Source organism: Populus alba, chromosome 4 (genome assembly GCF_005239225.2).
Source record: "Populus alba chromosome 4, ASM523922v2, whole genome shotgun sequence".
Classification (NCBI taxonomy): Eukaryota; Viridiplantae; Streptophyta; class Magnoliopsida; order Malpighiales; family Salicaceae; genus Populus; species Populus alba.
This window is the reverse complement of record NC_133287.1, coordinates 3,550,581-3,574,059: the sequence shown is the minus strand read 5'-3', so window position 1 is coordinate 3,574,059 and position 23,479 is coordinate 3,550,581. Positions and strand designations below refer to the sequence as shown.

At 33.4% G+C, this 23,479-nt stretch overlaps 2 protein-coding genes across 4 annotated transcripts; both read left to right on the top strand.

The window, feature by feature from the left end:
• The first annotated feature begins 1,816 nt into the window (after positions 1-1,816).
• Positions 1,817-11,122, top strand: LOC118047324 (splicing factor U2af large subunit A). 2 transcript variants are annotated; one of them, XR_004687305.2, is made up of 19 exons: positions 1,817-1,998; positions 2,102-2,277; positions 2,483-2,602; positions 3,406-3,473; positions 4,111-4,193; positions 4,304-4,348; positions 4,442-4,501; positions 5,226-5,286; positions 5,384-5,496; positions 6,146-6,261; positions 6,496-6,594; positions 6,756-6,831; positions 7,082-7,170; positions 8,948-9,014; positions 9,094-9,192; positions 9,583-9,664; positions 10,085-10,152; positions 10,396-10,644; positions 10,776-11,122. XR_004687305.2 is itself a non-coding variant. In XM_035056590.2 (18 exons), the coding sequence occupies exons 1-18, from the start codon at positions 1,921-1,923 to the stop codon at positions 10,531-10,533; spliced, it is 1,638 nt and encodes a 545-aa protein (XP_034912481.1). In that variant the 5' UTR covers positions 1,817-1,920; the 3' UTR covers positions 10,534-10,829. The 2 variants fall into 2 exon arrangements, 1 of the variants encoding a protein (XP_034912481.1); XM_035056590.2 differs by having other exon boundaries at positions 10,396-10,829.
• Positions 11,123-16,774: 5,652 nt separating this feature from the next.
• On the top strand, positions 16,775-20,683 carry LOC118047326 (beta-glucosidase 24-like). 2 transcript variants are annotated; one of them, XM_073408541.1, is made up of 14 exons: positions 16,775-16,939; positions 17,059-17,328; positions 17,439-17,508; positions 17,690-17,748; positions 18,154-18,229; positions 18,368-18,445; positions 18,549-18,636; positions 18,714-18,969; positions 19,119-19,234; positions 19,322-19,539; positions 19,628-19,659; positions 19,828-19,930; positions 20,050-20,158; positions 20,328-20,683. In XM_073408541.1, the coding sequence occupies exons 2-14, from the start codon at positions 17,176-17,178 to the stop codon at positions 20,494-20,496; spliced, it is 1,527 nt and encodes a 508-aa protein (XP_073264642.1). In that variant the 5' UTR covers positions 16,775-16,939; positions 17,059-17,175; the 3' UTR covers positions 20,497-20,683. The 2 variants fall into 2 exon arrangements, with proteins under 2 accessions (XP_073264642.1, XP_073264641.1); XM_073408540.1 differs by having other exon boundaries at positions 17,012-17,328.
• Positions 20,684-23,479: the final 2,796 nt, after the last annotated feature.

Here is a 23,479-nt window from a genome sequence, read left to right as displayed (position 1 = left end):
CCAAACACAAAATTCTTTGTGTATGGCCTTGCAAAAAAACCCAAGATTTTTAAATTTTTGTTTTTTTTAATATTTTTATACAAAAAAAATGACCCTCGGCATCGCGCGAGTACCAAGGCTAGTAAAAAATAAAAGAGTACATGTACTTCAAATGCCATTATCCCAGTCTAAAAATCATCTAATTTACTCATAAATAACAAATTAAAAGGGAGATACATAATAATCATTAAATTTAAAAGAGAAAAAAAACCCATCGCCAATCCTTTTATGATCATCATAAAGATAATTTGATTTTTTAATGTCTAAATTTTCTCTTCAGCAAATATAAATAAATGATGTTTTTCCATTTCTCCTTTATGCATTCAACTTATTAAAGTTTTTGGCTCCAATATTATTTCATTTAATTCTTGAAAATAATTTGGGTAAATAAATGATAAGTTATATTTTAAAAAAACATAAAGTGACAAACAACAATTTGTTTGTCTTTGCACCAAAAAAAAATAAAGGTCAAGTCCATGAAGCTTAATCTTATTGGGTTAGGTGTTCACGCCTTGTATTTTTTTAGTGTGAACTCGCATCTTATTAGCTTAAACTCCTGACCTTTTTCTATAATTTTTTTTACAAGATTTGTTTTAATCTTTATTGAAATCAACTATATATATATATATATATAATACTTGATATAATATTTAAATTATTACTCAATTTTTTCTATGGTTTTAAAATAATATTATATGTTTTTATGTGCATATTAACAAATTTCTTTTTCAGTTATTTGTACTTAATATGCAGAAGTAAGAAATAAAGAGTTGCTCATGAAAATAAAAATTTGCTCTTTATTTTTTTGCTGGAATTTTGACATGGTTTTATAACATTTATCAGTTTTTTCCTCCACTCACATACAAAATAAAGGGATATTGTTTTAATATTTTTTTAAACTTGCTTTTAATACCATGATAGATTTTTATTTAAAATAGAATGTTTACATTAAACAAAAAAACATATTTTTACTAAAACTATAAAAAGATACCTTAATAAGAAAAATGAGTTTGGAGTGAAGAAATACATTTCTTCTTTCCATCTTTCTTATAAATATCTTTTTTATAATTTTTAATTAAATAAAAACAAATTCCATAAAGTAAAGTTTTTAAAACTGGATGTTATGGATTGAAGGAGTTAATCTAATTTAAGTTAAATCTATCCAAAATATATATATTTTAATTTTTTAATTAAAAAACATTAAATTAACATTATTTTTATTTCTTAAAAAAATTAAACTAAATTTTATCCAAATTAACTGAGTCATGTTATACCTCCGAGTCAGTTAGCCATATTAAATCAATTTTCATCCAGTTTACTTTGAAACTCGGCATAGTCCATGTGACAATTTTTTTTTTTTAATTTACGTGGATGTCCGGGTCAGCTTGCGCGCATCATGACTAATCCCACGGCTCACTGAACATCCTGCAAACGCAATGAGCATGTAAGACACCGTGGGGGTGACAGGCGTGCACGGTGAGATTTGAACCCAGGATACAAAGAGAAGGAATAAGTCTTTTCAACCGCTGGCCAAGACCTAAGTGTAGTTTGACAGATCACCATAATGATTTGATGTGATCAGATAAGTTTAATATCATGGAAGAGTTCCCTCGCTGTATTGCGCGCGGGCAATTAGCCATTAATTAACTAACAAAATAGGGAATGTCATTTCACTATTGAGCCCATTAAAACAGAAAACCAAGCCTTTGAATATGGGCTTCCAGTTTAACTTTTTTCCGGGCCTATAAAACACTGGGCAACGGCTACGAGCTCTCTCCTTTTCTTCTTCTTCTTCTTCTTCACATCGCTTCTTCCAATTTAAGCCAAGATTGAAATCAAAATCGAAATTAGGGTTTTTGATTTCTCAAAGTTTAAGCTACAATGTCTTACAACGATACAGGAATCGATGATAATGACGAAGATTACACTTCTCAGACTGATCGTGTCTCCCGTCACAAGGTACCGCATTTCTTCTTTGTTTCTCTACAAATTTTTAGACTTTAACATCGCTAGAAGTACACTCCTCTTTCCATAGAAAGTTTATGCCCTTTTTTCATGTTAGACGTACAGTTCTCGGGAATCTGAACATGATAGGTCAAGGACTCGAGGCAGGGGAAAAGATCATGACCGCTATCGTGGCGGGTATAAAGATGGAAGTGTGAGGAATGATGGAAGAAGAGATAAATTCGGTGATTTTGACCGTCATGAAAGGAGTAGCCGTGGTCGTAATTTTCATAGGTTATAGTTTTCTCATTTATTTATTTATTTATCTTATGCTATTGAAGTTCATTACCGTGGTATTTTGTGGTTTTTGGATATGTTTTATTGATTTTCGAGCTTCTCAAATGTGAATTTACTTTTAGTTATCCATTTTAGATATGGTTGTTGGTGCTGGGGAGTGGGAATGATATTGTGATTATGAAAATTACTGTTCTTTATGTAGGCACCGTGATTATGATGGTGATAGAGGAAGAAGGAATGGAAACAGATCAGGTTCTTATTCTCAGGGTAGATTTCAGAATCGATCTAGGTCACGCTCTCGTTCACGATCTCCTTCGAAAAGGTATTGATCTTTTAACGTTAGTGTGCAAAATTTTATATATGTTTTTTTTTTTTTGTGATTGAACCTTGTAATGAAATGTAGCTGATAGATTGCCTGCTTGTAGACTGGTTAGCTAGTCCTACTTATTTTCAATAACTCTACGCAAGTGGGGACAATCTTGGCATCTTAGGACAATAATTATCCAAGTTTGTAAACCCGCTATGAGGTTGTCATTGTGCAGTATAATTGAAGTTTCTCATGGCGTTGGGCCTGTTTGGGAGTGTGGTTGTAGTTGCTTTTCAAAGTGCTTTTCGTGCTGAAATGCATTAAAATGATGTGTTTTTATTTTTTAAAAATTATTTTTGAGATCAACGTATCAAAACGATCTAAAATATACAAAAAAATATTAATTTTTAGCAAAAAAAAAAATTAAATTTTTTAGAAATGTGGGTAAAACCAAGTTTCCAAACGCTCTCGACTATTAGAGAAACATAACTGCAATTTGTGTTGCTGTTGGGGTTAGAATTGCACTTGGTTCACCTTCACATAGCAAACCATTACAATTTTATTATGATTACCTTTCTAATCTGCTTCTACCAGATGAATTTCCACGGCACTACTACTGATTATCATAATCTTATTAATTTATTGTTATTTCCTTTCCTTTCTCTCCTGTTCCTCTGAGTAATTACCTTTTCTTGATTATCTTACGTTTCTTGTATTGAAAATTAATCTAATTTCTTTGAAATGTCAAAATTAAAATAATATTTCTTAAAGATTATATTGTTTCATCATGACCTTCTTAAGATTAATTTTGTTGACAGCAAGCGGAAAAGTGGTTTTGACATGGCTCCATCTGAGGTGGGCATGCTTCCTGGTGCTGCTGTGGCAGGTTTGGATCTAGTCTCTGCCTTATATATACATAGGTTCTACCATTCTAGTACAGTAGTTTCTTATAGGATAGCATTTTCAGTCTGCTATTGACGCCACCTTCAAGTAAACTTATAAATTTTATTTTGAAAGAAACTTATTTCCTTTCCTTTTAGTTTTTATCTATTGTTTACTACTGAAACTGAGAAGCATCATTCTGTTTTTTGGTTGTTGTCTGTTGTTTGTTTGTGTTTGTGTTTATCATTTGGGTAAGAAGGCAATGTTGGGCTACATGTCCCACCGTCCTACCCATCGGAGGGACCACTGTAGATTTAATGTTCAACGGAGAAACAATGCATCAATTAGCTGGATCTTGTTCGTCCTCAACTGAAAAGAGTGCCATTTGGTAGACTTACAAATATTTCCCTAGCATCTCCAGTGATGGAATTCATTTCTTTATTATTTGAGTCGTACTTTAGGTATGAAATAGGCTTCTTTATCTAGCTTTATGATGAGGTTGATAGTTCTGAGCTTCCATACATCTGATGTTATTAAATTTATCAGCAGGATATTTTTTTGATCAATATATATGTAGTTAGCATATATCTTCCTTTTTTAGCTCCATGACTCACTCCTCTATAATTATATGTTCCTTTTAGTTAATGATGCTGGACAACTGCCAAGTCTTCCTCAAACAATGCCAGGAGTGGTACAGAACGCTTTACAATTTGGAACAACACAGGTGCACCTTTTCTTTCGGAATATATAAATGTCAAATTTCTTGCATTTTTTTTTATAGATGTATACGTTTTGTGCATGTGTGCATATAATTTCTCTTATTTCGTGTTACAGTTTGGAGTTTTTCCATTAATGCCTGCCCAGGCCATGACCCAGCAGGTGGATATACGATGATGCTTATTCGTATTACCTATAAAAAGTATGTATCTATGGATTCACCATGATCTTATTCTTTGTGTTTCTTTCTTTCAGGCAACAAGGCATGCACGGCGTGTTTATGTTGGTGGTCTCCCTCCCCTGGCTAATGAACAGGTTCAACCTCAGTTTTTGGTTTCCTGCTTGTGTGATTAAATACTTATATAAAAAATTTATCATGGACTCAAAATTTTTTGAATTTTTTTTTGACTGTTAACATTCTTCAACATTTTAAAACTTGTAATTTAGCATTGCAAAATGCTTTTATAAGTTCATGAATTGTGTTTCTTCACGCTGTCTTTTTCACACCATCTTTGTTTCCTATGTGAAACTGCAATTTTTTTGTTACTGCTTTTGGAATTTTTATGGTATTATATTGTGAGTGCGTTCTAGGAGTTATCACTCTTGATATTTGATATTAAAAATCTAGTAAAGATCAATGTATAAGGAATTCTAAGATGAATGCTGTAAAAGGCTTTTGTAGCATTCAAAGTGCTATTTATCTTCCAAGCAGTATTATTTTGTTACAATTTAGTTTAATAAGTGGATCTTTGAAGACATTTTCTTTTATTAGCTCTATGTCACATGAGTTCTTTCAGAAATTTTTGTAGATGCAGTTACCTGTCAGGGTCTAACTTGCTAACTGTTATGTATTGAGGGGATACAATATTATATTTTATTAAGGTTGTCCATTCATGATGTTCTATGACTGGCTACAGTCAAGGTATTGGATTTATCACTTTGAATTTTTTGAACATCTCCTTTCTTGCATCTTACCAATATTTAGGGAGATTTCCTTGCAATATTGGAACGTTATATGGTTTCTTATGTTTTGAAACAGACAATTGCAGCATTCTTTAGCCATATTATGGCTTCCATTGGAGGAAATGCTGCTGGTCCAGGTAGTTCATCTTGTTAATGTCCTTACCAGAGTTCATCTGGACGTATTTCAAACATTTTATTTAATTGTGGTGCACAATCCAATCTTTTCTCTTGCAGGTGATGCAGTGGTGAATGTATACATAAATCACGAGAAGAAATTCGCATTCGTGGAGATGAGAACTGTTGAAGAAGCAAGCAATGCAATGGCTTTAGATGGAATTATTTTTGAGGCAAAAATTATATTTTCATTATTTCTTGTCACATTTAGCAAAGGAGTAATACGTGATATTTTGGATTATTATGTAAATTTTTCCTCTAACTACCAATGTATAGAATATTAAATGGAAAATGGTAGTTTGACGGATAAGACTCATTAGCATATGGATGTAGATTATATGTATATTAGTTTTCTAAAACCCATGCTTGCCAAACCTTTTGTTGTTGACTGTCATTAACTTCTGTTACATGGGAGACTTTGGGCTTTAGCTAGCTGTAGTAATAGTGGGAGATGGTTAGTAGGTCGTAACTTGTTAACTTATTCATCAGGAAAATGTGCTTATAGATGTATAATGGCTCTTTGTGTATCCTTTGTCAACAGTGAACTATTCATAAACCTGGTGTGGTATTTGACAAGAATGAACTATTCAAGAATCTTTGGTTAGGATACTGAGTGGTTTTGGTGGTTTGTTTATCCTCATGATTTGGGGCTTTAATTTTAAGATGTTTATGGCAAGAGTTGGGTAAAGAGATTCCTATATGCTTTAATATTTTTTGCATTCATTTTCATGGATGTGGATCTCATAAAGTGCATTTAAATTGGCACATGCTCTATGTGTTGGTACTACTTATTTGCTTGACATGCATATTTGGTATCTCTAGGGGGTTGCTGTGAGAGTTCGGAGGCCTACTGACTACAATCCGTCATTGGCTGCGACTCTTGGTCCTAGTCAACCAAGTCCTCTCCTTAACTTAGCTGCTGTTGGTCTTGTACCAGGGTACGCAAGTGCTTCCTTTTTTTTTATTTGAAGATTGGTTAAGCATCTCTTTCCATTATTCTGGCATCAATGATTATTTAATTTCAGTTGGAGTTTGTCTTACTAATTGTGTTTTTGTTATTGTTGATATAATACACTACTGTCTGTCCATTTGCATCAGCATAGATGGATTTTACATTCAGTTGAAGGATCTTCCTTGACTTGTGGTTTGCTTATTCATAATCTGATTTTCAGTACAATTAGCGGAGCAGAAGGACCTGATCGTGTCTTTGTGGGTGGATTGCCATATTACTTTACTGAGTTACAGATTAGAGAGTTGCTAGAATCTTTTGGGTATGAAGCTCTACCATACTTGTCTTTCATTTACAATTTTCTTGCCACAGCTGTTGTTTTCTGTGTTTTTGGCTCCTCATATTCATTAATCTAATTTTAAGTAGTTTGGATGCGATATAGATGTTTTAACTGTTGCAATGGTATGCTCTTGATCTACACAGACCTCTCCGTGGTTTTGACCTTGTGAAGGACAGAGACACTGGGAACTCAAAAGGATATGGTTTCTGTGTCTATCAGGTGAGTGATTTGAAACATTATAATCATTTGGTATGTGTCTCAACAGCTAAACATATTATGATTTGATCTTAAAAGTATATGGGCTGCTGAAATTCAACATAAGCTTTTTGCGTCTTAGGTTGGATTTAGAATTGACTGTTAAAAACCTGCTATTCAAGCTTGTTTTAGATCAAATGTATAGTTATGAGTGTATAATTTTGGGGTGTCCTTTTTTTATCTCTAAATGGTGAGTAATGTGAAAGTACTTCAGGATCCTGCGGTGACTGATATTGCATGTGCTGCTCTAAATGGCTTGAAAATGGGAGATAAAACTCTAACTGTGCGACGTGCTACTGAAAGGTCAGTCTTTTTAATCTAATGAGCTTGGATTTGGCTGGAATTTATATTATCATTCCTCCCGCATGCATCAGAATGGTACACTCCCTTTTTATGCTACCTTGCATATACTTTTACTGCCATGCTTTTATATGGTAGCCTTGCCAGTTTTTGCAAATTTTCTTTTTGTAAAGTTTCCTAGCCCCAATTTTCTTTCTAAAATTGGCACTGGTGGAAATCATGCCTGTAGATGACACGAGTTTCATTCAAAACTTATCCTTTCTCTTGAGCTTTCTGGAAGCTCAGTCTTCTTATTGTGTTGCTGATTTCCACGTACTTCAACAGTATGATAAATTCTAGACTTGGGACTTCTAGTTTCCAAATTCACAAGTGACATGAGATTCACTAATGTTGAAAGTATGGACTGGGAACAGAGCGCCTGCACGCTTACACACAAGTGTGTATGTTTATACAAGTACAAATATTGAAATTTGTGCTTTTACAGGGAGAACAAGAGTTGTTTCATGTTTTTCTGCCTTCACATCGCTCTTCAATGAATTAGTAGCTCTTCAATGAATTAGTAGAGATTGATTGGTGTTTGGAGTGTGGCCCAGTGAATATATTTTGGTGTTTAGTGGGTTGTGTGAAACATAAAATAGTCTAGGAATTATTCTTTTTCTTTCAGTGATAGAAACAATCCTCTTACAATTATTCAGATAAATTTGATTGGTTTCAAGGCGGTATGAGATTATTGTTTCTCTATCAGTAATAGCAATTATATTCTTATTTGGCCTTTATATTTATATTTTCAGTGAAAAAGCAAGAAATTATTGCTTTCCTTGGCCTTGATTTTGTCCTCACCTTTCTAAGCTTTATTTAATCCCCTATAATACACCAGAGGCAAAATAAGTCACTGAAGATAAAATGAAGCTCAAGGACGATCCAGACATGACTGCAACATGAGATATGCATAAATTAGCAGATCCATAATATATATACATGGTATTTAGATCCAGATACAGTTGAATGGTTGAAGACCCTTTTCGAGACCCTATGAAAAAAACTAACCCTCCCTGAGGTGCCATTGCTCTTTTTTGCTATCCATTCAATCTTACTACCATTACAAACCTAATTGGTAGGATTGTGTGGACCTGTGGAGGGCCCAAAGTTGATGATGTAGCTGACTGTTGCCTGTGCATTGCATCTGTTGTCTAAGGCTATAAGCAAAGGGTGAACCTTTTGACTAGCCCCTCAAATTCATGAAGTTCACTGGTTATAAGTGAATATCTTGTCCCACTAAATGACTGAGACAAAAGACATGTACATGCGTGTGTTGGGAGAGGTGGGGATGTGGGGGTAAGGGGCTTGACATTAATTAAGCCATGGACATTTTTATTTAAGTTGAAGTTTCTACATTTTGAAAATCCATATGTTGAGGTCAGTTAAACCAGACTGATTGTGATTTGTGGATGTAAGTTGAAGGACGGCAATAAATCGATGCATTTCTGTCAATCAAATTCCTTCCCATTCTTTGTTGTTTTACATGTTTTGTGGGTGATGTGAAAACTAGCCACAATCAAGAATGAAATGAAAGAATGTGTTGTATTCGTTGAACTTGAGAAAAAAAAAAAAAGCATGGAGGGAAAAACAAATTTATTATTTTGTTCTGCGCCTAAATGCTGTTTGTTCCATAGACCCTAAGCTATGATAATGTGCGTGTGTGGCTTCAGATGATACTTTTACATCAATGTTTGAATTCATGACTTTGCACGCTTTAGTTGATGCATGTTGCCTGAAACAGTGGTGGGCAGTCCAAGTCAGAACAGGAAAATATTTTGGCTCAAGCTCAACAGCATATAGCTATCCAGGTAAAAGAATACGTCTGTTGTTATATTTTTTTCAGTTTTAAATCTATGGTATAGGCTCACATATGGTTTTTGCTTGCAGAAAATGGCCTTGCAAGCTGGTGTTATGAATCTTCCTGGAGTAGGGATACCGTTGGCAGAATCTGCATACACTCCATCTAAAGTTTTATGCTTGACTGAGGTGCCATACAACCTTTTTCTAGTTCATGGTTTTATTTTCTGCTTTGCTGCTATTACCACTATCACTACCTGCTATTTAAAGAATGGGGAGAACGAGAGGAAATAATGAGAGTTCCAAAATGCTTAGAAGGGAAGCTTGTTTTGTGAGCACTCTGATGATTTTCCTCTACTTGTCCCTGTTCCTTCATCCCCAATTGAAGTATGCCATGATATTCCAAATGTTTATTCTAATATATAATCATTGCATATTGCAACTGTGAGCTTAGATCACCCATCTGTTTTTGCATACAGTTTTGTTTCACGATCAGTTTTTTTTATCTTTTGTTTAGTGGATTTATGCTGATTTAATGATTGATAAATCTAATTCTCTTCTATCCCCTTTCTGATAAAGGCTATTACCATGGAAGTACTAGCAGATGATGAAGAGTATGAAGAAATATTAGAAGATATGCGGGAAGAATGTTGTAAATTTGGTATGTTCATAAAGATTTAATTATATTCTACCTCTTTGTTATTTCTTTTTGCCTGTGGGGGGTGTGCATGAGTGTACCCATGCATGGTTGCGTGTTTGTCTGGTATGCGCAAGCACTTGTGCATTCATGCAAGTACATCTCTGTGCATCTGTGCCCACACAGTTGTTACATGTGCATCACTATTTATCCTTTTCTACATTGAAAATTTGACCTAGAACTATTTGTAAGATGCAAATTCTTAATCTGTTGTTGTTTTTCATTGCATTCTTCTTTTGGATAAAAAATTTCTTTAGTGACAGACTATATGTAGCTTTACCGGGATCTTATCATGGAAATTGCTATTCTCCTTGTTTCTAATATGCAGCTCTTTGGTACGTGCAGTTTATCACTGCTTATAATATATCTTGGTTGTGTGATTAGGAACCTTGATCAATGTTGTTATTCCTCGCCCAAGTCAGGATGAAGAGAAAATGCCTGGCGCTGGAAAGGTATGTGGTTTCCTTGTACCTGTTTTTAACCTATGTATTTATTGCTGAGCTCTGTCTCACTTTTTCCTGATACTTCTGAAAGTATCTGCATTCATTCCTCCAATTTTGTACTTGCTGCCTAGTTTGAAAACAAAGGGAACTATTTGCGTGGAGATGGTAATATCAGAGAATCTGAGATTATGGTGCACCTTGTAGTAATAGATATTTTGTACTAATAGCACCTTGTACTCTTATTTCTTGCAGGTTTTCTTGGAGTATTCTGATACCATTAGTTGCGCAAACGCAAGAAATGCACTAAATGGGAGGAAATTTGGAGGAAATACTGTGAATGCGTTTTATTATCCAGAAGAGAAGTATTCTAATGGAGATTATGGCGCATAAGAAACTTAGGAACACAATTCCCTTTCTCAAGTTCTGTATCACAGTTTATATTATATTATCGAATCATTTATTGTCAACTGTCAGCAGCTACTTCCTGCACAGATATCTCAGGTATGTAAATATAATTTTGTGTCAACTGTCAGCAACAAAAAGCATAATCTGTTAGTTAAGGTGGCTTGTTCCTTGTTCATTCTCTTTCATACCTCGTGCTCCATTGTTACGAGCAACTTGTGGATTAATAGGTACTGTAAGGCAACCTGCATTTCTCTTTCCTGATGAGCAAGTATTTATGCTAATTTTGGTGTTGGACCTCCAAAAGTAGATACTGGCAGTGGTTTTTTAAGGGGTTGGTTGAGCAGCGGGAACTTCTGTTTCTTGATGAAACGCAATATTGCTAAGACTTTTTACCTTGCAATTTTTAAGATTCCAAGCAATACTGTTTTGTATGTTAAGAAATCTCAAATTATGAGGAAGTGAGAAATGGTGTTTACTATGTGTGATCGCATTTCTGGACATGTCTTGTCTATAACATTAGTTCATGTGTAAATGTTATTGGTTCTGAGTAGTTTTATAATTCTTTTGCACTCTCGATCTGATCTCATCATCAACAGGTTTTTCATTTGTTTCTTTTGAGGATAGAATTGTTTTCAGAAGCTAGAAATTATAGTTTTTGTTAAGGAGGGTGATGCAATTGATAGATAAAATTAGAATTTCTCATTTAATTTTAACGAGAGAGCTTTAGTTTACGTCTGACATGATTTATAGAAGTCTTGATTTCGAGTTGCATTTCTTTTTTCATAAATAATATATGATAGAAATAAGTCAAGTTAGAGATATGTTTGGTAAAATTTATTTAAAATAATATATTTTTTTGAAGAATGGAGGTAGCGTAAATGAGAACTTATAAGTTAAAAACAATGAACTTCTTAAGAAAGTACACTTTTGATTTAATTTTATAATAAATGTTTGATTTAAGTCAAGAATTGTTTCTACTTGAATATATTCATGACTTTTCTTTGTTTCAAATGTTAAAAACTAACTTAAATTAAAATCCTAAAGTCAGGCTAAAGGTTATAGTTGATGTATTTTTCACAAATTGATTTAAATTGTGCTTTACCCTTCTGACTTAACGAACTGTTTGGTTAGGTTACATTCTTTGTTTTAACTTTTGATTAAATTAAAATTAACCCAATTTTCAGTCACAATTTTGATTTAATCAAAAAAATTAAAAATTTGAACTTTTAAGTTATTGATTATGACTTGTATAATATTTTTTCCCTTCAAATCAGTTGTTTGGTTTATTTTTAATAAATATGTTTCTAACAAAAGATATTTTAATTTATTTTTGTTGTAAGTTATTTATAAAAATAACTTTTGAATTATGACTCAAAGTAAAAAGTCATGTACTCTGAATATTTATGTGCAAGCCATGTGGATGACATATAAATACACGCACAAATATACCAAGCTTATAAAAATATAGCAATAGATAAAATGTATCAATATTTCTGGATAAACTTTGACATTTTTGTCATAAATACTTATGGTTAAAAAATTAATAAAATAATAAATCTATAAATTTATGCTTTTGGACATTCTACGGCCTAATGCTTATGATCATCATGGGTCAAATCATAAGCTAATTATTGAATAAAAAACAATATGAGCATTGAATTAAATCTTAAATCAACCATAATATCTATTAATAAATGAAAAAAATAATTTGGCATGACTTGTTCAACCTTGTGGGTCAATAACGAATTGATTGCCCTTTTAAAATGATGATTCAGTTAAGAAATGTTAAGAAGTCGCATGGAAATTTTTTCAAGGTCAAATTAGATTTATTGCTAGATCGATTAGGTGGTGAATGAAATCGCTTAGTTGATCAGGTCATATAAAATGGACTATAGCCTAGTTTAATTTAGGACTTGGGCCAAGCAAGGGCTAATCCCAATATGTCTTCAGTTTTAATTAAAATCCATTAAAATAAATTAAATATAAATTTATTTGAGATATTATTTTATTAAATACTAAAACATACTTGATATTTATTTTATGAAATACCATTCAGTTTTTACTTCATTTTTTAATAAGGTTATAACATTCCCTCCCTCCCTCCCTCCCTTTTTAATATTAGTAATTGCTTTTTTTGTACAATCTCCATGATGTGTTTTTAGTTCCCCCCTCAAATTTTATTTGATTATCTTCTTCAGTATATTTCCTTTTAATTATCATTTAATTAAATAAAAAACATGTTTCAAAAAATAAGTTATTAAACAATCAAATCCATGACCCGGGTTGTAGCTTTAGTTGATTATCCCGATTGAATGTGAAGTCAATTTAGATCATTGTCAATTTAGTATTAAAAAAGGTTGAAACAATGCCATCTTCAACTTCGTTAGGTTCAAATTGGGTTTTAAATGAGTTGACCGATTTAACTTTGAATATGCTTGGTAGACTAAGTTGTATAATATCAACTCAAATCATGTTTAATTTTAAAATTGAACTAAGCAAGGCTCTAAGATAGAAGGTGTTGAGGTTGATCTAGTGGATAATGTTAGGTTTAATAACATTGCCAAAACATTCCCCATGACAATGTTTGGGTGGTGTCCTAAGTTATATTTCTTAGTACATTCACATTAGAATTATTATAATATTATTTTTATTTAATTTAGACTTGCTTTTATAATTATGATAAGATGTTTTAAAAAATATTCTGGTTGAAAAAATATAGATAAAAAGGAAACTCATTAATAAGATAAAGAGGGTTTTAATTAGAGGGATGCCCTTTTTTTTTTTTTTTTTTTAATTCAAATCATCCAAAATTATTTGGATATTGATTTAATTGTTTTTCATTTTTATTAAATAAATGAAACAAATAAAAAAAATAAAAAAAGGAGGGATTATGTAAAGTAATGGTGCATGTTAAAAAAAAAGTTTTGTGTTTGGGTCAAAACTCAAACAAATTGCCTCAGGTTATTTGGATAGCAGTCGGAACAAATTGCACTCCCATGTCACTCGTGGCCACCACCCTACTAGTTTGTAGCCACCAAGCACGCTACGCCATTTGAACCAAGTTTCAACCAACCAAAATTTTCCTTGTCCTCCTTATTCTATCTTTTCCAAAAACAAAGAACATTTTTTGAGTTAAAAAAGTACCACACAAGAACATTTTTTGAGTTAAAAGGAGTACCACACACCGCCCAAGCACATAAGATTTTTATGCTTTTACAAACATATTTTTTTCCAAGTACACGCTTTTATACAAGTTTAACACTACCTTTCTCAGCCAATCTTGACCAATGATTACTTTTAGCCAACATACCACTAATATTCACCAAACACTTCATCAATAACCTGTCAAACACTACTTTTAATAGTGGGTAACAATGTTTTTACTAGTCAATTATCATGCAACCAAGGTGAGCTGATGTTATTAAGGTAAATAAATAACTTAGGTCACCAGGTAAACGGGAAATGTTTTTATAAGTCATAATTTCTCAAACTAAATATTTCAAACACAATTCAATTTCTGTCCATTCTCACATTATTTTCTCTTGATACACCTATCAACTTAAGCATTAAAGAGTCGATTATTCCATGATGGACTTGTTTTTTCAAGAACACTCAAGCTTAGACACAATCATATATTTAAAACCCCACACATCTTGGTCCAGGATCACAGCCAATGGAAAGTCCATTTTTTGTGTGAAGTCTTTTCATAACTTTATTAGTGGGTTTGTCTATAAGAATTGAACAAAAAGTCAGTTCATCACCTTTCATTACTCATAAAAACTCTTTCCATAGCAAAACAAACTCAAAGATAAGGGAGAGTAATTAATCTCTCTCCCACGAGAACTTTAATTTCCCTATATCTCTAATAACTTACTTATCAAGTTCAAGTGCTTAACAATGTTGGTTTGACCATACAAGAGCAACATCACACTGTTTTATTCTATTAACAAGAAATTAAACACACAACTCCATTACATACACTAGATGCAAAGAGGCAACTATGATTTCACAAAAAAAAGAGGGATAAAATGACATGCAAAGTTGGCATGATATTCCCGCTCTTTGAAGTAATCATTCTCTTTATAGAGAGCACTCTTCTATAGATTCTAGCCATATGCGTGAATATCTTCATCAATCTTCCTCTAACTCTCACTTGTATGCTTCTCGATTAAAAAAGACCTAGATGCAATACTAGATCAATTTCTAAGAATGAACACTAGTCCCACCAAACTCTCTATTTTATCATAAAGTGTTACACACTTATCTCTTTAAAGAATGTGTCATTATGAAGGCCAATTAGGATAACCATAATGACCTTACAAATAATAGAGAGCATATGCAAAATATCATAAGCATCCTAAAGTTTGTCATACAAAAGAATGACACCATGTATAAAATTTTCCTTATAACTTCACGTATTTGCCAGGGTATAATATCACATTCTTGAACATGACTCCATCATTGGCCTTTATGACCTTTATTTTAGGCTAATTTTTTGTTTTAACACTATCATCCCATCTAAAAAAAGCATGACAAAACCCTTCACCATCACTTAAAAAGAAGATATATAAAAGCACCGTAACATATCTTTAGAGATTTAAAGAGGAAGTGCTCATTGTGAAAAATCTACTTGAACCATTTGCCACCAAGAACCTAATAAGTGGAGTTTACAACTACTTATTATAGGAACACCTATATATACTACATGATAAGACCCTTTTGAGCATTATATTTGAATGGAATAAACTAACATGATTAGACAAAGCCACCCATGTTTTCACCAAGCAAAGTCTTGCGAACATCACTAGTGTCCAATCAAAGCATCTAAAAAGAGCACCAACAAACACATTCGTGATCTCTTTATATTACCACCATACAAGCTAAGATATTAAAACATCATCAAGGAAAAAAACTTCATAGTCCACCTCCCACTACAAATAACACAGAATGAGAAACCCTAATAAATTCAATTTTTTTCACCATAACTATAAGAATGAAATTGATGAATGTCATGCCTTGAAAAAAATATATAAATATTTATCGCTAGAGGATACCTTCACCAATTCATGAAAAAAAAAACAAGAATTTAGTATAAAATAAAAGAAGTCTATACACTTGAATCTACATGAGCTATTTCTTAGACTGAACATTTCAAACAATAAGTCACATTAACATGTCAACCATTACTTTTAATGGTAGACATAAATGTTTTCATTAAATGATTTTCATGCAACTCTCCATGAATAAGAAATATAAATATCTTATATCATTATGTAAATAAGATAGGCTCTCATAAGTCACAATTTCTTAGACCGATCATTTCAAACCATAACCATGTCACTGGTTATCATGCCTTCTTAATGACAAACTTAAGCAATTGGCTATGAAAAACTACGAGTTTCGACAAACGACGTACAAGAGTGAATTGGAAGAACTAACAAGGTAACACACATGGAAAGTTAATTTTTTATAAAGTAGTTCTAGATAATTAAAGAAAATTAATGTCTTGGTTGTGTGAGACAGGTGGTCTAAGAGCTGGTGACATGGGGTTCGGCCGAGAGAAAACTGCGTATTGCTACCTTGTCATTGCTGCTAGCACATCACTACCTCATGATTCTGATATCAGAATGATGGTAGCAAAGAGTGCTATATATAGTTATCACAGTTGCTGATGATTTTTATGATATGAAAGGCTCTCTTGATGAATTGAAAAAATTCACAAAAGCAGTTCAAAGATCAACCAATTAATGTGTCTATACAGAGAAATGAAAGATTATGAACGGAGATCAAACTCCCAATGCTCCCAAAATTACTTTGACAGATGGGATTCTAAGGGCTTGAGTGGCCACAACAAGACTATCTTTGATGCCCTTGACAGCCTTGTGAACAAATTAGCAACAAAATACTTTCGGCAACACGGAACCGATATAACAAACAGTCTCCGATATAGTAAGCTTTCGTATAATTTTCTTCACCTTTATGGTTTGTTTAATTTTGTCTGCACAGTTAATTAACGTGTACAGTGTTTTGTTTCTTATGGTATGAAAGTGGAGTGAAACATTTGCTTCCAGGTTTACGGAAGTGGATACTCCGAGACTGGCATGACATCTATTGCTTCACACAATTCAAAAGCTTCAAACCATAACAATCTCAATTCAATTGTACATTATTTTCTCCTCTCGTACATCTATTGACTTAAGCATATTAGAGAGTTCATCATTGCATTAAAAACTCGGGTATTAGAACAATTAATGGCCACTTTGCTTTTGATAAATAAAATATAATTTTGGCGCAGTGTCTTACAGGTAGATTGAGCAAGGCATGGCTATTTCCGTATGCCTATATCTCACAGCTGAATTAGATCTTCAACAAAATGATACGTCCTCAAACAGTAAGGCTTCCATCTAGATATTCCTATATATAGTCAATCATCGTCATCTAACTATCTCAAAATGTTATCTAGTTTGTGGAGCTGTTTTCTCACATAAAACATCTGTATCTTTTCTGGAGATCCATGGCGTGTTCGTCATCTCTAACAGTCGTCTTGTTTCCTTGAGATGTTTTCTCGCATCCAACATCTATATAAAGGCTAGGCATCCTTTTCGCTAATCAAAACCAAGTTGAAATATGGCCATTCAAAGCTACTTGTTTTTGAGCCTCCTGCTGGTTTTTGGCTCTTGTTTTAATAGCCTAGCTGCTACCCAAAGTGACACAGCTTCATTCAATCGCAAGAGCTTTCCTCAAGATTTTGTTTTTGGGGTGGCATCATCGGCATACCAGGTCAGAACTTTTGGGTTCCTTAATTTCAATTGGGTTTTTCAAAGACTCTATACATTTGCAAGACTTGATTATTTGTGTGTTAAGCAACATCTTGATTGTTTTATGATCAGTATGAGGGCGCAGCATTTGAAGATGGAAAGGGACCAAGTATATGGGATGAGTACACACATAAATTTCCAAGTCTGTCTCTCTCTGCCACTTTTATTTCTTTAATTTGTTTCTTTCACTCATTTTTCTTATGAAGGTTTGGCCATACAAGATAATTGTATTAATGAAGAATGATAATTAGGGTGATCTCGTATTTTGTTTCACTATTTATAAGATTTTCACTTTGAAGCTATCCATGCATAAATTAATGCAGGCAAGATATCAAATGGAAGCAATGGAGATGTCGCCCTAGATTCATATCATCGGTACAAGGTATGGACGAGGGAAGACTCATAAAAACTATGATAAGTTCTTACAGTGTAGTCTATCCATCTCTGTGAAAAGAATCCAAATAGCATCAGCTTTATGAAATGTTTCAAGTCACCATATAGTTTTAAATAGGATGTGGAATTAAGCCAGCAAATTTGCCTTTTGAAATGTTTCAAGTCACCGTGTTCTAAGAATTCAAATATCCAAATATCATCGTATTCTTTAAACAATTTCTGTAATTATTTGTTTTATGATATCATCTTTTTACTTTTCTATACGAGAGATCCATTCAATTTAGAAATTTATATGATATTGCCTTAGGGTACCTATTTTTCATCAAAATATGACGCCCCAGCTACGAACTGCTAGCTTAGTTTTGTGTTTTTTTGTTCGATGATGTTCTTGCAGGAGGATGTTCAGATTATAAAGAAAATGGGTTTTGATTTCTACAGATTCTCAATCTCTTGGCCTAGAATATTGCCAAGTAAGAAGACTCAATTGCATTCCAGTATCTTTGAAATGCTCATTGATTTGTATCTAAATTCTAACGACAAAGTAGGATAAAAATGGAAGGCTCAAATTCATACTAAATTTTTTTCCTCTTTTGTTTTTTTTTTTTCAGAAGGAAAAAAGTGCGGGGGAGTGAATCAGAAAGGAATTAATTACTACAACAACCTCATCAATGAGCTCCTGGCCAATGGTTATGATTCTACCTAATAGCTAGTAATTCTCAACAAATATAATTAATTAAATCATGTGCATGCAGAAATAACTCACCTGTTTCTTAATTATATCATTTGCAGGCATACAACCATTTGTCACCCTTTTCCACTGGGATCTACCACAGGCTCTAGAGGACGAGTATGGAGGATTTTTAAGTGATAGAATCGTGTAAGTAAATCTCCTTGCCTTCCTCTTCCTCTGATAGTAAACACTCGGATTTAATCAGGATCTGCTGAATTATGCAGGAATGATTACCAAGACTATGCGAAAATTTGTTTCTTAAATTTTGGAGATCGAGTTAAACATTGGATCACATTGAATGAGCCAACCATGTTTACCATGCAAGGCTACATTGCGGGCATGTTCCCACCAGGTAGATGTTCTGCTTGGATGGGAAAAAACTGCACTGGTGGAGATGCAGGAGCAGAACCATACACGGTGTCGCACAACCAAATCCTTGCTCATGCTGCTGCTGTGAAACTGTACAGGACAAGGTTTCAGGTTTATCTCATCATTCCTACACCATTCTCCGATTATTATTTTTGGAAGAAGGGATGACTCAATTTGATCTGTGTAACGATTCCATCTTCCTAGTTTTTTTTTAATTGCCTATACATTGTGATTTAAGTGGCTAAAATATGAACTTGTAGGCAAAACAAAAGGGCAAGATAGGGATTACATTACAATCAAATTGGTTTGTGCCATTGTCTAATTCTAAGGAAGACCTTGAGGCTGTCAGCCGAGCCCTCGATTTCAATCTTGGATGGTATGTGTTTGCTTGAATTTCATCGCATCTCTACTCGTTCACTGATGAATATTTCTTATAGCACTATTTTGGGGTCATTTTTTGTAGGTTTATGAGTCCATTAACCAGCGGCGAATATCCAAGTTCAATGAGATCTCTTGTTGGGGAAAGATTGCCCAAATTCTCCAAGAAACAAGCTGGATCTATAAAGGGATCATTTGATTTTATTGGATTGAATTACTATTCTGCCAATTATGTGGCCCATAAGTCTCAATCTAATGATACTCACCCAAGCTACGAGACAGATTCCCATGTTGCTTCCTTCTGTAAGAACGAACAACTTCAAGATGGTTTATAATTTTTTTTCCCCTTAATAATTCCATAGTAACAAGTGGCTTTTGGGTGTGCGTGCAGTTGAACGTGATGGAATTCCCATCGGTCCAAAGGTATGAATCATCTAGTCAATAAGCCCTTAATTTCATATTCTTAATTAATGTAACTTGTGATTTGTGATTTTAACACACAGAGAGAGACTTCTTACTAGTTTTTCTATTTATAAAATCTTAGCAAGAAAAAGAAAACAAACCCTATTCTTGGATTTCATGAAATTACAGGCAGGCTCCTTTTGGCTCCTTGTTTACCCAAGCGGACTTCATGATCTTTTGGTTTACATAAAGAAGGCATACAACGATCCAGTTATTTACATCACCGAGAATGGTGAGTAGTTTATACTAGTTAATTTCTTGTTGTAATATACAATGGAAGCCAGTTTTTGTTCCGTAGATCCCTTTTGAGTTTTGATATGAAATATATCTCTCCCCCCTATTCTGCTGAAGGTGTTGACGAGACAGATAACCCAGCATTGCCCCTAAAGGAAGCCCTCATCGACAACCAAAGGATCGATTATTTCCATCAGCATCTTTCTTTTGTGCAGAAAGCCATCAAGTAAGTTCTCAGTGCAGTTCTCTCTATCGTGCATGCATGCATGCCTCCAGATAGGAGCTAGAAAAAGCTTTGTTCTGAAATGACGAATTATAAGCACCCTAGCATGGAAGTTAATAGTTTCTTGAGATCAGAGTATTAATCTAACTTTACCTGTTCTTCGTTTTGGTAGGGATGGTGTGAAGGTGAAAGGATATTTTGCTTGGTCGTTAATGGATGGCTTCGAGTGGGTAGTAGGATACACATCACGTTTTGGTCTGAATTATATCGATCATAAAGATGGACTCAAAAGACATCCTAAGCTCTCAGCCCAATGGTTCACGGAATTTCTCAAGAAATAGGCACATGGCCTAAGTTGAAATCTCCACTGAATTGTATTAATTGTGATCTTCACAAGAGAGGCATGATGTAATCCTTTATTGTGTATTTTGTTCTTAAATAAATCTGAAGTTAGGAGTAAGGAATTATTTTCCTTTCTCTTGCTGTCGATAATTTATATCTGATCAGTGAAAATCTCAAGTTGTTGGGCCCTCTCATGTCATCATGGCATAGTTCTATCTTCTTTTTTTTTTTTTTTTTTTGCATCAACTTTTCAGATTTTTTTGATGAAGATCATTTTATCAATGCTCTAGCTGATGATGTAATGGTGCATGTTAAATAAAAATTTACGCATTTGGGTCGAAGCTCAAACAAATTGCCTCAGGTCCTTTGAATAGCAGCCGAAATACAGTGCACTCCCATGTCACTAGTGGCCAACCACCCTACCAGTTTGTAGCCACCAACCATGCTCCTTCTCCTTCTCCTTCTCCTACCTTTTCCAAAAACAATGAACACCTTTTGAGTTAAAAGGAGTACTACCACACACCGTCCAAGCACATAAGATTTAACTTGGATAATGAAAAACAATGTTTTTACCAATCAATTATCATACAAATCCCAAGGAGAGCTGATGCTAACAAGGTCTATAAAGTGGATCACCAGGTAAATGAGAAATGTTTTCATAAGTCACAATTTCTCAAACTGAGCATTTCTAACACAATAAAATTTATCTTCATTCATACATAATTTTCTCCAGATACACCCACCAACTTAAGCATTGAAGAGTCCTTTATTCCACGACGGACACTTAAGCTTAGACACAAGCCTATATTTAGAAGCCCACACATCTTGGTCCAGGATCACAGCTAATGAAAAGCTAATTTTCCGTGTGAAGTCTTTTCACAACTTTCATAAGAATTGAACAAAAAATCAGTTCATCACCTTTTATTACTCACCAAAACTCTTTTCATGGAAAAAAAAAAAAAACTCCAAGACAAGGGAGAGTAATTGATCTCTCTCCCACAAAAACTTTAATTTCCCTATATCTTTAATAACTTACTTAACAAGTTCAAGTGCTTAACAATGATGGTTCAAGAGCAACATCACACTCTTTTATTCTATTAACAAGAAATTCATCACACAACTCCATTACATACACTAGATGCAAAAACAAAACTATGATTTCACAAAAGAAGGGGATAAAATGACATGCAAAATTTGCACGATATTTCTTCGCTCTAAAGTAGTAGCTCTCCTTATAAAGAGCACTTTTTCATAGATCCTAGTCATATGCGTGGCTATCTTCATAAATCCTCCTTTAACTCTCACTTGTACCCTGATAAAAAAAAAAAGACCAAGATGTAATACTAGATCAATTCCTAAGAATGAACACTAGTAACGCTAGATTCATGATCTCTTTATATTTCTTGAGCTTTTGACTATCCCTCTCACCACCACACGAGTTAAGGTATTAACCATCATCAAGGAAAAAAAACCTCATAAACCACCTTTATTGACAAATAACGCAGGATGAGAAACCTTAATAAATTCAACTTTTTTCATCATAACTATAAGAATGAAATTTATGAATGCCATGCCCTGAAAAAAAAAAGATATAAATATTTATCGCTAGAGGATACCTTTACCAATTCATGAAAAAAAAAAAAGAATTTAGTATGAAATGAAGGAAGTCTACACACTTGAATCTACATGAGATCCAATAATCCCTAAATTAGCGAAATGAATTGTATCTCCATCTTTTAAGCATTTCAATAAAAATAGTAGTTTTTCTCCATATCTCCAATGTCTCTAACAAAAATCTTAATTAAAATCTTCAAATGTATCTCCATGAAAATCTTCATGGTGAGATCTCTATGTCTCCAAATATCTCTATGAAAATCTCTATGGTGAGATTTTTATGTCTCTAAACATGTCTGCATTGAATTTTCATATGTGTTTTAAATGTCTTCAAAAGGATCATAGATCCTTCTCCAAGTCTCTAATACCATCTATCTTTTAAAAAATCAAGGATCCTTCTCCATGTCTCTATAACTACTTATAAGACCTTTTCTAGGCCATGAATGCATACACCATATCACTTACTTTTACACTCACTTCTTGTTACTGCATAGTTTATTTTAAAAAAGCAAGACAATTAAACTCTTCTCTCTTACATAAACATTGACAAAAATTTACACGAAGAAAAGTCGCATACAAACACTTCACAAGATATGAAAGGCCAACATTCAAACACCTAACAATAATAACACTCTCGTAACCATAACATGGAACATCACTTGTATGACATTAATGAGCAAGTCATTTTCCTTTATTTTTACTAGTTAAGCCTTTGAAACATGTTTTTTTTTTGTTTTTTAAGACTTTAAGTTGGGGATGATGGTGCAGTTTCTTTTTTTAAAAAAGAGCAGTTTTTTTAGCAGTATCCCAAATAAACCGCACCACCACACTACGTGTGGATGCTAGCCTCCACCATTCGTGGCCACCAACCATGCCTCGCCATTTGGACCAAGCCTCAAACGATCGATTTTTTCCTCCAACACCACCTTTCCAAACACACCGAATGTTTTTATAGTTATGAGGAGTCATAATGCAGCTTACACAATATCACACACAAACACACACCAACTTTTTATGGCATGCTCAAGCCCATATACAAAAGCATACATGTTTTGGTCAGAATCATAGCCCGTTAATAGCCCATTTTTAATGTGAAGTTTTTTTCAGGACTTCATCTCACTAGCATATTATTTTGTTTCAATACAATACAAATTGTTACTTATTTTTTTTTGAAAGAATATCGACATATAATTAAATGAGAAAGATTGAATAACTTGCTGTGATACATTAAATATTTTAATATGCATTTATTTTTCAATCTCTCGATTTTATTTTTTATTATCATTAATATTTTTTTATATTTATTGATGCATATAATAATTTATTTGTGTTATTAAACACACATAATTTTTTATTTTTCAAAAATAT